The 15149-nt window shown below is 44.5% G+C and overlaps 1 protein-coding gene across 4 annotated transcripts in view; it reads left to right on the plus strand.

The window, feature by feature from the left end:
• The window catches only part of LOC119970450 (metabotropic glutamate receptor 1-like), a 328367-nt gene extending 313446 nt beyond the window's left edge, over window positions 1-14921 (plus strand). For 2 of the 4 annotated variants that reach the window (XM_038805077.1, XM_038805082.1), the window contains exon 9: window positions 9750-13166. In XM_038805077.1, coding sequence (XP_038661005.1) covers window positions 9750-10560 — 811 coding nt within the window. In that variant the 3' untranslated portion in view covers window positions 10561-13166. Of the gene's footprint in view, window positions 1-9749; window positions 13167-13619 lie in introns of those variants that run through there. The other 2 variants (XM_038805092.1, XM_038805103.1) reach the window with 2 other exon arrangements.
• The last annotated feature ends 228 nt before the right edge of the window (window positions 14922-15149 follow it).

The raw sequence follows: 15149 nt of genomic DNA on the forward strand, positions 1-15149 counted from the left end.
AAGAAAACGTTTTGTCTTATCACATGGCTTCAGTGATGTCATTTTGTGGGTGGAGCTGAACTGTGGGTGTGAGGGTTTTTTTTAGTTTCATTTTCAGTTTGACTGCTGGGGACTCAGAGAGAAAGACATTTTTTTTCCTGTCTTTTTATGTTTTCATTTTGAAGAGTTGTTCCAGTAAAAAAAAATATTGATTATAACTACCTGCTTTGGTAACCTAAAAGATATAGTTTGCTTTCCGGAAGGGTTTAAACCTGCTGGTGAGACGGGGTTAGAATCTCAGCGAAAGCCAGTCTTATTCAAGTGAGAATGCGGAGTGCTGTGCCTTGCCCTTGAAAATGGGTTATTGGTTTATTGGATTTTGTTTTTAAAATGGAACAGTTAAGGGGGAAATCATTAAGTGTTATACATAGATTACTGTAGCTGTGTGTGTGCCTTTATGTCTGTAATTGATAAAAAAAATTATTGCTGTGTGTTTATATGTAAATATAAACTAAGTTATTAGAATAAAGCTTGTTTTGATTAAAGTATCTAGGAAGATTGATAAATCACACCTGAAAGGGAGGCTCTTGTGCTCATCCTAGCCAAACTCAACATAAAGGTTATAGGTCAGGTGAACTTCATAACATACTTTGGAGTTTCTAAGCCCTGGCCTATAACAATAATGATAGATGTCAAGGCCACTGGACATTAGTCATTGAGGCACGTTGGTTCTTCTTTGGATACGGTATCATGTGGTGATCTTCTTGAAGCAGGTGGGAACCTTGGAACAGAGTAGGGAGAGATTGAAGATGTCCACGAACACATGTGGATGACTTGGAAAATCGGTCGAGGAGATAAAACCCCAGAGTCATGGGGTTGCCAGAGGGTGTGGAGGGCCTGAATCCTACTGCATATTTTTTGCAGATGTTTGGTAAGATGGTGGGGGTGGGTATACTGACTTCCCTTCCAGAGTTGGATAGGGCCCATCAAACACTCTGGCAGAAGCCTCAGGCAAATGAGCCACCACGAGCAGTTTTAGTCAGATTTCACAGTTTCTAGGAGAAGGAGATGGTCCTGAAGTGGGCCAAGGAGAATTGTGATTCGAGATGGGAAGGGAGCCACCTTAGATTCTACCAGGGTATCGGTGTGGAGCGTGCGAAGAGGCAGGCGGCTTTTAATAAGGCAAAAGTACAAGAGTGAAGTGTGGTTTGGAGTGGTGTACCCGGCCAGGTGTGTGTTACCTTTGAATCAAAGGACTGCTACTTCGATACTTCGGAGAAGGCTGAAGATTTTGTTACAGAGCATGGGCTGGGATCGAGTTAAACGGGCTCTGTGCGGACTTGTTATGGTTATTTATGGTGAGTGGTTTTGGGGTATTTTGTATATATTTGTTGTTATTTGTTTGTTTTTGGGTGGGGTGGGGTGGGATTGTCTTTCATAAGTTGTATGGTGGGGGATGGGAGGTTAACTGTTCTGTGGGATATTGTTTAAGGCAGTATTTCTCTTTTCTTTGGAAATATGTGGCTCCCAATGGGTTCTTGCTCTGTTGAATTTTGTTGTATTCTTGTAGCCGGTATGGATAGGGGTATTTATTTCTCTTTTCTGTCCTGGGTAGGGGCTATCTTGCTAGCAAATGGGAGCGAGGTGGGGGGAAGGGCTGCAGCTTGTTGGGCATGTTTTTTGTGGTTCAACGAGCCTAGCATTTTTGTTTTGTTGGGGTTGGTTAGGAGGGTGTATTGTTCTTTGGAATGTAATCAATATGGATGTTTGGGTGGGGTTTGATTCGGTTGGGGGGGGGGTTATTTTTCTGATGGTGACCATGGGGTTTTCTTTGTTTTACTTTTGGATTGGCTTCGTGGCCATCTTGGGTGAGCCCTGATCCTACATTCTCTAGGCAAGCGTTTGATAATCCTTTACGGCAGAAATGGCTTTCTCTGGTTTAAGGGAAAATGGGTGGCCCCCAATTTGGTTGGTCACCTGGAATGTAAGGGGATTGGGGGGGCCTAATAAAAAGGTTGAGTGTTTTCTCTCCCCTAAAGAATCTGAGGGCTGGAATGGTGTTTTTGCAGGAGACTCATCTGTGGGTGAGGGACCAGAATACAGAAGGGGTGGGTGAGCCAAGTCTTTCACTCAGGCTTTGACAATAGGGCTCAGGTTGGGGGCGGGCAGCGATTTTAATCAATAAACACATTCTTTTTTTGGCGGACAAGGTTGTGGTGGACCCATACAGTAGGTACGTGATGGTTACAGGGTCTCTGGCAGGTAGGTTGGTGTATTAGTCAACGTATATGCCCTGAACTGGGATGACACTGTATTTATTCGAAAGCTGTTGGCTTCCATTCCGGATTTGGATCCAAACACGCCAATTGTTTTTTGGAGGTGATTTAAATTGCATGTCAGATTCGAAGTTGGACCGTTCTAGGCCAAAGTCGTTGCTGCTCTGGGGGCTGGCAGAGACGCCGTTCACATTTATGAAAAGGTGGCGGGGGCAGATCCGTGGAGGTTTATGCACCCGAGGGGGTAAAGAATTCTCGTTCTTCTCTCCAGTGCATAAGAGTATTCCAGGATCAACATTTTTCTAGTGGGTTCTCCCTTGGGTGAGGAAGGCAGAGCACTCAGCCATTGTCATTTCAGTTCATGCCCCACATCTGGTGGATTTGGTTTTAGAATCGGGTCCCGCTCAGTGTCCACAGTGGAGTTTAGATCTGGGTTATTGCCGAAGATGGGGTTCTGTGGGCCCATGTCTAAGGCTATTGGTGAGCATGTCAAATTTAACAGGAATGAGCTGTCTCACCCTCCATGCTTTAGGAAGCCTTGAAAGTGGTGAATAGAGGAGAGATTATATTGTATAAGGTAGATATGAAGAGGGAGGTACGGGTGGAACAGCAGAAGTTGGTGGATGATATCTTGGAGGTAGACTGCAGGTAAGCATGTGACGAACCCGGAGCTTCTGGCAAGCAGGAAGAAGCTGCAGACACAGTTGATCTGTTGTCTACAGGAAAGGCGGTGAGGCAGTTGTGGGGTTCGAGGGGGGTCTTTTACGAGTATGGGGAGAAGATCAGCCATCTATTAGCTCATCAGCTGAGGCGGCCTCCTGGGAGATTATTCAGGTTGGGGACTCGGGTGGTAGCTTGATTTCTGCCCCAGATAAAGTTAACTCTGCATTTGAGGCTTTTTATAAGAATCTTTACAGATCGGCAGCCTTGGTGGGGTGGTGGGACATGACGGAATTTTTAGATGGGTTGGAGTTTCCGGAGATGGAGGATGAGAGATGGGAAGAGTTGAAGGCTCCCTTGGGCCCTGAGGAGATTTTGATCGATATTGGGTGGATACAAACAAGTAAAGCTCCTGGGCCTGATGGGTTTCTGGTGGAATTCTATAAGAGATTTGCTGGATCAGTTAGTTCCGTTGCAGGTAGATATGCTTAAAGACTCTTTATCCCCTGGAATTCCAGCTTGCTACACTCCTGCAGGCCTCTATTTCCCTTCTGTTGAAGAAGAATAATAACCCAACGGAGTAGTGTGGGTCACACCGGCCTATAGGAACATAGGAATTAGGAGAAGAAGGCAATTCGGCCCTTCAAGCCTGCTCCGCCATTCAATTAGATCACGGCTGATCTCTCCCTGGTCTCAAAATCCAACTTCCCATCTGTTCCCCATATCCCTTTAACCCATTTTTATCAGAAATATATCTATCTCCTACTTGAAACCATGTTGTTGTTAACCAAATGTCATTATTAAATGTGGACACCAAAGTACTGGCTAAGCTGTTGGTGGTCAGACTGGAGCTCTGTCTCCCTGAGGTAATTGTGGAGGATCAGACAAACTTCGTTCAGGGTCGGCAATTGTCAGCCAATATTCGAAGGCTGTTGAATGTTGTTCCCTTCCCATCCAAGGGGCCCGGGTTGGGGTAATTTTGTCTTAAGATGCCGAGAAGGCATTTGATAGGATGGTACATTTTGTACCATGGAGGTATATTTTTGAAGTTCTGGAGAGGTTCGGTCGAGGCTAAAATTGATTTCATGGATACGACTGTTGTGTAGGGTACCCTCGGCTAGCATTTGCATGAATTCCCTTGAGTTCTAGGTACTTCCATTTGAATAGGTGGACTAGACAGAGGTGTATGATGTTTATTTGCATTAGTGATTGAACTCTTAACCATAGCTTTGAAGACTTTGGGGAAGTGAAAGGGGAGAAAGAGGGGAAAGGTGAAACTTGGGTGTCCCTATATGCTGACGATCTGTTGCTTTATGTTTTGGGCCTGGTCCCCTCCATGGGTGATATAATGGAGCTACTGAGGTGCTTTGGTTTATTTTCCGGGCAACAAGTTGAATCTGGAAAAGAGCTAATGTTTCTGGTTACCCCCCCCCCCCCCCCCCCGAGAGGAGCCAACTTGGGGCTGTTGCCTTGTCGCTTGGCCAGCTCTAGGTTCAGGTATATGGGTGTCCAGGTGGCCCATGATTGGGCCCGGCTTCATAAATTGAACTTGAAAGTCTGGTGGATAAGTTAAGTATGATCTGCAAACATGGGACAAACGAGTTTACTCTTCATCGCCAGTTTAATTAGGACATGGGGTCCACACTGAGTGACATAAGAAACAAAGTTTTATTTACACAAACGATATGTACACGACCTGATATATCCCTACTGCGTTCCTATTTGGTCAGTGCCTCACTGGGCAACCTTACATACATTGGTTAATTGGAATACCCTGCCCCTAGCGAGGGACCTCGTATTCCGCAAGGAGCATGGAGAAGGAGAGCATTCCCACCCCGTAGCTCGTACTCTGTGAGGAGCACGGGGGAGAATAGCATTCCCACCCCGTAGGTCCCGTGTACGATATTACAGATACCATCTTCCCCTGTCCCTGGCGGGCAGAGTCCAATCTATTAAAATGAATATTCTTCCAAAGTCCCCATCTTCCTCCCTAAATCTTTCTTCGTGATGGTTAATAGGTTGATCTCATCCTTTATATGGGTGGGAAAGACTCCGAAGATCCGTACGGTGGTTCTTCAAAGGGAGAGGTAGTGGGAGGGCGGGGGCTACCATTGCCGAATTTGCTTTATTATTATTGGGCAGCCAATGCTGAGAAGGTGCTGGTATGGGCAGAGACCCAGATTCCATATGGGGGCAGGTATAGGAGAGGTTATATAGGGTATCTAGTCTGGGTGCATTTGTGATGGCCCTATCTGTGATAATCACTTATTTCAGCCATCAAGATTGGATGCCACGTTCGGAGTGCGGAAAGGGAATGGTCTTGAGAGATTCGGGGATTTGTTCGTAGAGGGACAGTTTTCCGGCTTGGAGGAATTGTCAGCAACATTTCAGCTTCTGGGGTTGAACTCGCTCAGGTACTTCCAGATAAGGGATTCTGTCCAGGTGGCCTTCCAATCATTTCCCTGGAGCCTATTCGTCTGGTGACCATTTGTGGGATGTCAGACCCGCCAGGGCTGTAGGCAGGAGTGAAGGCAGATCTCCAAGCCTTCGCCTCATTGATTGCCCAGAAGCAAGTTCTGCTGGGTTGGAGGTCTTCATCTCTGCCCAGCGCCTCGGTATGGTTGGATGAACTAATGGAATTCTTGTACCTGGAAAAAATCAAATACATCATTAGGGGGTCGTTGATGAGTTCTCCCAGAGATGGCAGCCATGTACTAACGACCATGCACATAGAAATCCAACTGATTCATAGATGCCCTATAACAGAAGGAAACCTACAGTCCTTACCCACTTTGGTCCATATGTGACTCCAGTTCCATACAAATGTTGTGGATCTTTAATTTCCCTCCGTCGTAGGTTTTGAAAGCTACTGAGTTGTATCAGCACTTTCTCCAAGTCAACTAAGAATGGACAATAAATGTCAATCTTATCAGCAAAACACACACACTTTGAGAACAATAAAAGAAAAACATGTGCTACCACTTGTACTGATGCTGTGCAGTTCTACTCTCACTGCCTTTCTACTAAAGAGAAGGATAGTGAAGAGGAGGTGAATTCTTAAGTGAGGCAGCATGGTGGCACAGTGGTTAGTACTGCTGTCTCACAGCTCCAGGGACCCGGGTTCAATTCCTGCCTCGGATGACTGTCTGTGTGAAGTTTGCACATTCTTCCCGTGTCTGTGTGGGTTTCCTCCGGGTGCTCCAGTTTCCTCCCACAGTCCAAAGATATGCAGGTTAGGTGGATTGGCCATGCTAAATTGCCCCTTAGTGTCCAGAAATGTGCAGGTTACTTACGGGGGCTGATTTGACAGGGAAAATTAGCCTTTGTCGGGTGCAGACACAATGGGCCAAACAGCATCCTTCTGTGCTGTTGGGATTCTATGGTTCTAAGTGGTTAAAAGTAAGATAAATGCATCCTTGATGGTTAAAACAAATAGTTTAGATGAGTTAAGTAAGCTAAAGGGACACAAAGTGCCAGGCCCAATGGGATATAGCCTGCAATCCAGAGGCAGACAAGGCAGAAGAGGCCCTAGAAATTGAATGACAGGGTTCGACGAGTGCCAATGCAAACCAGAGGACTGGACAGTAGTTAATGTAGTACTGATTTTTAAAAGGGGGAGACAGATAAGTACACAGCAGAGATTTCAATGGGGATGATCATAGTAAATTGTAACAATTGTCGCAGAATTGCTTGTGGGTTAACAGATGTGGAGGAAATGAAGTGGATGGAGTGTACCTGGACTTTAGAAAAGCTTTTGACAAGGTACTACATTGAAGATTATTAGAAGAGATTAAGGCATATGGAATTAGGAGATGATAGAAAATGGTATTAAGATTAGTTAGAAGTGAGAGTTAATGTGGTTGGAGATGGGTGATAGCATCCCCAGGGTTCAGTCCTGTGTCCTGTTTGCAGTGTGTATCAATAATTGGATATAGAGCTGGAGCAAGTGTTGTTGAAATTTGTAGATAAGATATCAGAGGTAGAAGCTATGGCCACATTCAAAATTAGATGGATGGATGGGTGAAGGAAAATGGGTTGAAGGGATGTGAACAATTTGGGCTGAACAATGTAACTTCTGTGTACTTCGATGACCCATCCAGTGCCTTTCTATAATTAGATTGTCTGACATAAAAACCACAATTTCAACACTTCTGTTCCTGCCACAAATTCCATGCATATGTTGTTGATTTAATCTCCCTCCCCGATCACTGTCTCGGACATAACCTATTCAACCTAAAGCAAAACATCCAAACACATATCCTCTTAATTATAAATACCATCTGCCGATGAGGCCTTCAACCATGTACCTTTCACGCCCAAGGTGGTTAGCATAAATGCTTCACAGCTCCAGGGTCCCAGGTTCGATTCCCGGCTGGGTCACTGTCTGTGTGGAGTCTGCACGTCCTCCCCCTGTGTGCGTGGGTTTCCTCCGGGTGCTCCGGTTTCCTCCCACAGTCCAAAGATGTGCGGGTTAGGTGGATTGGCCATGCTAAATTGCCCGTAGTGTCCTAATAAAAGTAAGGTTAAGGGGGGGGGGGGGGGGGGGGGTGTTGTTGGGTTACGGGTATAGGGTGGATATGTGGGTTTGAGTAGGCTCGTGGCTCGGCACAACATTGAGGGCCGAAGGGCCTGTTCTGTGCTGTACTGTTCTATGTTCTCCTGGTCCTCCTCTCAGTGTCTGCCTTCCATTCACCTCAGTTCATCCAAAGCTCAGCTGATCTTATCCCAGCCCCCACCAAATCTCATTCATCCACCACTCCGATCCTCACTAAACTACTTTGGCTCCAGCTCCTCAAACAACTAAGATATAAAATTCTTCAATGTGATATGAAACAAGAAAATGCTGGAACTACTCAGCACATCAGGCAGCATCTATGCAGAGAAATAGAATCACCATTTCAGAGAGAGGTGACCTTCAGTTCTGGCTGGTGAACACTAGCTGTTTGTCTGAATGGATAGAAGGTGGATAATTGATTGTTGTTTGATTGGATACATGATGAGCTGAATGAAAGGATGGTTGCTTGGCAATTGGTAACTGGAGAGAAAAATGACTCACTAAATTGATCAATGTCTGCATTGCTGGATAGAAGTGTGTTTGATTGTCCACATATGGCCGCCTGTTTGGTTGGATACCTGATCAGATTTCTGGTTGGATAGCGAATTGAATGAATAGTTGAATGTTTTGATATCTAGGTTCTCCAATCCCAGTGTGCCCCACTACCGCTGCTAGTGAAGGCGGAGGATTTGGCACTCAGCCAAATCTCCAATTCACTGACGTGGGGGCGGAGAATCCTGCTGGTGTGAACAGGCAGAGAATCCGTGCCCTGGATAGATTGCAGCTAACTGCATTATTGCCTGGATGAATTAGAAAGAGAATTAGGAGAAATGAAAAGAAATAGAATGGCTATCTGGCTGATTGGGTGGAGAGCTACCTGGATGTATATATTCCTGTTAACCTGGTTATTTTAGTTATGTGGCTAGATGGTTAGATTGGCTGCTAGCTGACTGGATGACTCATTGGCTAGATAAATGATAGAATGCATTGATGAAAGGCTGGAAATGGATGGGTGACAGGGTGGATGCCGGACCATATATGTAATATATGGCAGCACGGTAGCACAGTGGTTATCACAGTTGCTTCACAGCTCCAGGGTCCCAGATTCGATTCCCAGCTTGGGTCACTGTCTGTGCAGAGTCTGCACGTTCTCCCCGTGTCTGCGTGGGTTTCCTCTTGTGCTCCAGTTTCCTCCCACAGCCCAAAGATGTGCAGGTTAGGTGGATTTGCCATTCTAAATTGCCCTTAGTGTCCAAAAGGGTTAGGTGGGGTTACTGGGTTACGGGGATAAAGGGGATAGGGTAGAGGCGTGGGGCTTAAGTGGGGTGCTCTTTCCAAGGGCCGGTGCAGACTCGATGGGCTGAATGACCTCCTTCTGCACTGTAAATTCTATGATTCTAGTACTAAACAGATGATGACAAGCTTGGCAAATGGTTACGGCATAGGTGGTTAGCAAGATGGGATAATGGTTACTTGAGATAGATGGAAAGTTAGCTATATGCAGCATTTTGAGCTGGATGAATGAATGACTGGCTGGTTGAATGGGAGAATGGATGGATGGATGGACAGACAGATAAATAAATGGATTTTCCCATGACATAGTTGTGTGTGTCCTCAGCGGAAGAGGTGTGATTGCTTGAATGGGCGAAAAATTGGATGAAACATAGTAAATTCTCACTCTAAACACAAAAGATTCAAAAGGAATGCCAATGTTTACTGCAAAGGCTAATGTATGCATGTCAAAATCATTCAGTAAACATTATTTTATTCTCAATAAATATGTTCCCTGATGTCACTTCCTAATAGTTGTTCTTTAATGCAATCATTCCAAGTTTAATAAGGAGTAGCCTGGAGATTGCCAACTAGTATTGAATGGATTGTTTGTTCTGATCAATCAAATTAATTCTTAGCAACTTAGTCCAGCCCTAATAGGCCGTAACATACGGCAATATTTTGCCACATGCTAAATTCCATTGGTCTCTTTACACAAACATTGATGATTAAGAGCAATCATTGTCTCTGCCAAGTCACTGGGCACATTGTAAAATTATTGCAATTTTATCATTTGCACGATATAACTTGCAATGTGAAATCATCTCGATCTTTGCATGTGAAACTATTCTACTTCGCTGCTGCTCCAGGTATATCCCCCAAAGGCAATGGCACTCCCACTTTAAAATGCAAGTATAGGCAGGAGAATTGTAAAAATCGACTGTGAAAATATTCAGCTGCAGTTTTGGTGCAAAAGGTTTTAACTGGGAATTTACATCTTTCCCCAGTTCCAATGGGAAGTCTGTGTCATGGTCTGAACCAGGAACTGGACGACCAGCGAAGGGACAACACATGTGGCATAGACTGTCCGTCCATGTGAAGAGCAAAGATGTTGCATCTAATCAGACAGCTGTAATCAAACCCCTGACTAAGCCATATCAGAATCAGATTAAAAACCTCAGCTTCTCAGACACCAGCACAAAAGCCCTTTACAATGTTGTGGAAGAGGATGAAAGTGACCCCTTGAGACTCGACATTCCCAATAGTCCAGAGATGATGTTGCAGCGACGAACAATGTCTATCACGCAGCTTAAAGAAATCGAAGATCCTCAGTTTTTCATTTCTGATCAGTTCCCAAAAGGTGTTTCTTCGCAACAGTCCATAATGGATCACTTGCATGGTGTGGTCAATACATTTTCAACCAATATGACTGACCTTAATTCAGTGCTTACTGTGCCAGTGCCCGGGAATGGGGTGAACTCACTGTACCAGTTGGACCAACAGGTTCTCCCGCTCCAGATGACAACCTTCAATCCTCAACCCATCTCGCCTGTCGAGGAGGAAAGCGAACGGTTCAATCTCATCGACGACTTCATGTATGACAGCACCGAGATCCAGGAGGAACTGCCCGTCCCCGACAAGCTCACGCTGGAGGACTCGCCCGCGCTCACACCTCCTTCCCCCTTTCGAGATTCAGTTGCATCAGGCAGCTCTGTCCCCAGCTCCCCTATCTCTGAGTCAGTGCTGTGTACCCCTCCCAGTGTCACCTATGCTTCGGTCATTCTGAGAGACTATAAACAAACTTCCTCAACCCTGTGACGGTTTAGCCAGGCGGCCAGAAGTTAACGTTTGCTGAGAACTTCCAATGTAAAATATTCAGGAGTGGGGGTGGGTGTTATCCAGTGCCGTGGTGTAAGTCATAAAATTTTTTGAAAGCGAAGAGGAAAACATATCATCCCTGTACGGTCAAGGTCCAGATGCTATTCTGTGATTAGGGTTTAGTAGCAACTCAGAACAATCGTTCCCAAAGCATTATTGTAGAGATAGACATGCTAAAATGTGCCATTTTATTGCATACTTTTAAAATTTCAAATAGTTGTTGGATTATAGTTATTGGACGTCTGATACTATGTCCCCACTGCAAGCTGTCAGAAGCAACCATCAGGTGAACTGTTACTGTGTTCTTTTGTTGAGTGCCTGTTTATTGGGCAGCAATGGCCAGGGCTTCTTATTTACAAATCAAGACTGGGGCAATAAAGTCCATCCGTCAACAATAATCTGCAGCACGTTGAAATCCTGGGATTTTAATCCCACCCTCCCCTCAAACTGTGTCATGATTGTGACACATGCCCACTGAGGGTGGGCCACAGGCTAACGGTAATATCTGCAATCTGACTACTGCTTTTCATTCAAATGGTACAATGTCACAAGAGGACATCTTGCTTCCAGCCAGAGGTTAGGGCGGTAAACTCGGCCCCGTTTCTCAATCATTTCTTCCAACCCTGACAAAGGCCACTGATGCGTTTGGAAACACTGCCTGCTTTTCCTGCAAGAAAAAGACTGGAGCATGAGCAGCATTGTCTATTGTCAAAACACTGCGGTTGCCTGAGACGGTGGACAAGCTGCACTCTCCGGAGAGCGGCAATTATAAACAGTCTCACTCTGCAGATACTTTGTGGCAACGTGCAACCCACGTGCAGAAGCCCAGGAAACAGAATGCAGCTCGTCTCCTTGACTTTCAGGAGCAATGAACAAGGGAAACCAACTGAACTCTGAGCTGTGTTTTTTTTAAACAATCCCCTCGGAAACCTTGCACAAGTTGTTAAAATGTAATCCATGGTGGGCAGTAGCGATCGCAATGATCAGTGTTTCTGATGTAACTTACATCTCAGGTACACAAACAAAACATTTCATGTTAAATTCCGACGCATTCTGATGGAAAATGCAGTTTGGGGAGGGGGGGGGGGGGTTCTGTTACGTGTGTCAATCTTAACAATTCTGACAGTCTGAAGTTTGTATTCTATGTAAGCCAGTGTATAAGATTTTTTTAAAAACTTACATTTGTAGATATATTTTCAGTTTGAAACTGTAACATAGGTGAAGTAGGTTGTCTAGTTTCTGAGAATTAGGAGTGTAGAAAGAGTCCACATTCACAGCACTTGGCTTGTTAAATGTGAGGTGGCATTCTTCAAAAGAAAAGTCAATTTTTGGTTGCTGTCCTGATATCTGGCCTTCTCCAGAACCTTGCGGATTGGAGTGATTGCAAATGAAAACAGAGAATGTTGGCAATACTCATCAGGGCGGGCAGCATCTGTGGAGAGACAGACAGAGTGCTTCTCCCTCCACAGCTGCTACCTGACCTGCTGGGTATGTTCAGCATTGTCTGTTTTTATTTCCGATTTCAAGCATCTGCAGTATTTCACTTTTGCATCGGGGTGATCTTGCTTGGTACTAATCCTCATCCCAATGTAGTACATCACTGGATGCCATGGTACAACATCATCTTTTTCAGGTGGCAGGTTCAGTTAGTAGCAGTCCTAGCTGGTAGCCAGAAGGCTGCTCCAGAGATTTAAGCATATGACCGAGGCTGACATTTCAGTTCAGTAGCGGGTGAGTTTTTAGTGAAGTGCTCAACTAAAATCCCACCTGTCCTTTTGGGCAGGCCTGAAAGATCCCTGCACTCGAGGAAAAGAGATGCTCTCTTTGGTGACCTGGCCATTCTGATCCCTCAACTAATATCACGAAGAACAGATGATCTGTCTTTTATCTTTGGTGTTTGTGGGAGATTGCTGGGGACAAGCCAGCTGTTGTGATCCCTACATTGCAACAATGATTACGTGTCTGTAAAGCACTCTAGGATATTCTGAGGTCACAAAAGGTGCTAGATAAGTCTTTCCTTTTGTACACACTTTCTCTGGGGCTTCCGTCTATCTTCTGTCAAAATTTTGACAGGCAAGCGGGAGAATTCCCAAAGGCGATCCACACCTGGCCATGGTTGATAAAATTGGAGCAAACCCGTTGACCTCATGCTCCACACACAATAATGAACATAGGGTTTATGGGACTCCCAACTGGAATTGCAACACCGCTGAACTTAAAATACAATGTGGAAACAGCCATCGAGCACAAACTTTGAAATGTATCTTCCATACAAGGCATTGTCCCATATCTCTATTTTCCCTTTCTTCTCATCACCTATCTAATCACACTTAAACATTGCCATAGGTCCAACCAATGCAAGGTGCTTGATAAAATTAAGACCATCCATTAAGGTCCCTCTGTCACTTCCCTCCCTTCCGTTAACCCCATCAAGGCAAAGTCTCCCAGTGTCTGAGGCCTGAATTTCCATTTTGTTTCTCTCCTGTCCCCTCATACCCTCTCTGAGGTCATCTTGTCCATGAGACACTGCTCCCCCACCCCTACTAACCCCCCCCCCCCTCCTCTCCCCCCCCCCCCCTCCCACCCCATCCCTTCAACCATTGCTCATCATATTGCTGACTCCCCATGTTAGCTGATATTGTTAAAACTTTGCTCTCCTCTGGTAAGGTCACTTTCCCGTCCTTCAAATCTCAGAATCACCCATTCTCAAATGAACCATCCTTGACTCTTTTATTCTATGCAAGTTACTGTCCATCTCCTATTCCCTTTCCTGTCAAAGGAATGTGTTACCACTTAACAGGCTCTCTCTGAGCCATATTGGTAGCTTCACGGTGGACGTTTGCGATGAGAACTGAGCTTTGCAAAGTTTGCCCTTAAATATTTAGTAACTTCTTCCAAGCATGCAACACAATTCTGATGAATCCCTCGGTACTGTTCAGATTCTGCATTGTGCTATTCACCAGTTTGATGCTGACTAACCCCTGGCCTCCACCACCTAGAAGGACAAGGGCAGAAGACGCATGGAAGCACCACCACCTTCAAGTTCCCCTCCAGGTCACTCACTCGACATAGATATATATCACCGTTCCTTCATCATTATTGGTTGGGATTCCTGAAACTCACTACCGAACAGCATTGTGAGTGCACCGTCGCTATATGGATTCAGCGGCTCAAGAAGAAGGTCAACCACCTAATTCTCAAGGGCATCTAGGATGGCGAATAAAATGCCAGTAATACTCGCATTCAGAAAATAAGTAATTTTTAAAAATGTATATGAGTGACAGCAACCATTGAAATAGCTCTTGACTGAAGAGGCTATGTTAACAGCCAGCAAGGTGCCCAATCCTGGACGAAAAGTTGAGTTTTGGTTTACGCAAATCCACCTCTTCATAACAGCAAAAGGATCAAAAGTAATTTGTATTGACTTCCAGTTATATTTTATTATCTGTATCCTTGAAATAAAAATGATCAAGTGTTTGAAATTTAATGAAAACAAGGGGTGCAATAAAATCAGGTTGCAAGGCCAACAGCAGTCAACCAGCCTGTGAGAATTGAGAAACTAGTTCACTCTGACCTAATCACACATCCTGCCCTAATGCCTGCTTACATCATGAAAGTCCTATAAGTGCCCCAACATAAATCAACACTGCGCATTTTTATCTGTGCTCTGCATCTGGGGCTTTCCGCACACAGCAAGGAAACATTAGGAAATCTAGGGCAACTAATTCTGGCACATCACAATTCCCACGACTGCGGTAGTCTCCTGTTCGATGGGGCCAAATGCCAAGATGTCTGTGCAAATGAAAAACTACCAACCTTCCCAGTCCTCCGGGTGGAATTCGCCTTCCTCTTCAGTGTCATGTCAACTTAAAAGAAAGGACTTCTGCAGGTGTAAGTAGAGTTGAACTGTTGTAACAACTATTTGAGCCAAAACAGTCACAAATCTCATCCCCTGGTAAATCTTTTAAAATATCACAAGCAAGTGTTGCTTTCAATGTTGGGTTTTACCCAAATTCAGTTGAGATTTGACATTTATGTTAATTATACATTTTAAATAAAGTAGGAAAATTAAACTGATAGTAGTTATTGGTTGTGCACTGTTAACCGTTTATGTCAAGATTTAACAAAAAGAATTATGAGTGTGAGTGTTCTTTGCTATTCAACTTTTATGATCTTGTAAACAGCAAATGTAAGAAATGTTTAGACAAGTAAGATGTAATTTGAGAGCAGAAGGCAATAAATGAAGTTCTGTTTACCGTGGTAAGATATTTTCAATTGCATATAAACCTCCTTTCACCACCTTTGTTTGAAAATCTGTCTGGAATGAACACTAATTCTTTTCTTACATTTAATTTTAAATGACAATTTTTACATTTTGCTGTGCTTGCTAACCGACATTGGCTCCTCGTCTGACAACATCTCGATTTTAAAATTCTCATCCTTATTTTCGAATCCGTTTCATGGCCTTGTTGATCTCTAAGTCTGTAATATCCTGCGGCCCTACAACCCTCCAGCTCTGGCCTTGTGCA

This window comes from Scyliorhinus canicula, chromosome 1 (genome assembly GCF_902713615.1).
Source record: "Scyliorhinus canicula chromosome 1, sScyCan1.1, whole genome shotgun sequence".
Taxonomy (NCBI): domain Eukaryota; kingdom Metazoa; phylum Chordata; class Chondrichthyes; order Carcharhiniformes; family Scyliorhinidae; genus Scyliorhinus; species Scyliorhinus canicula.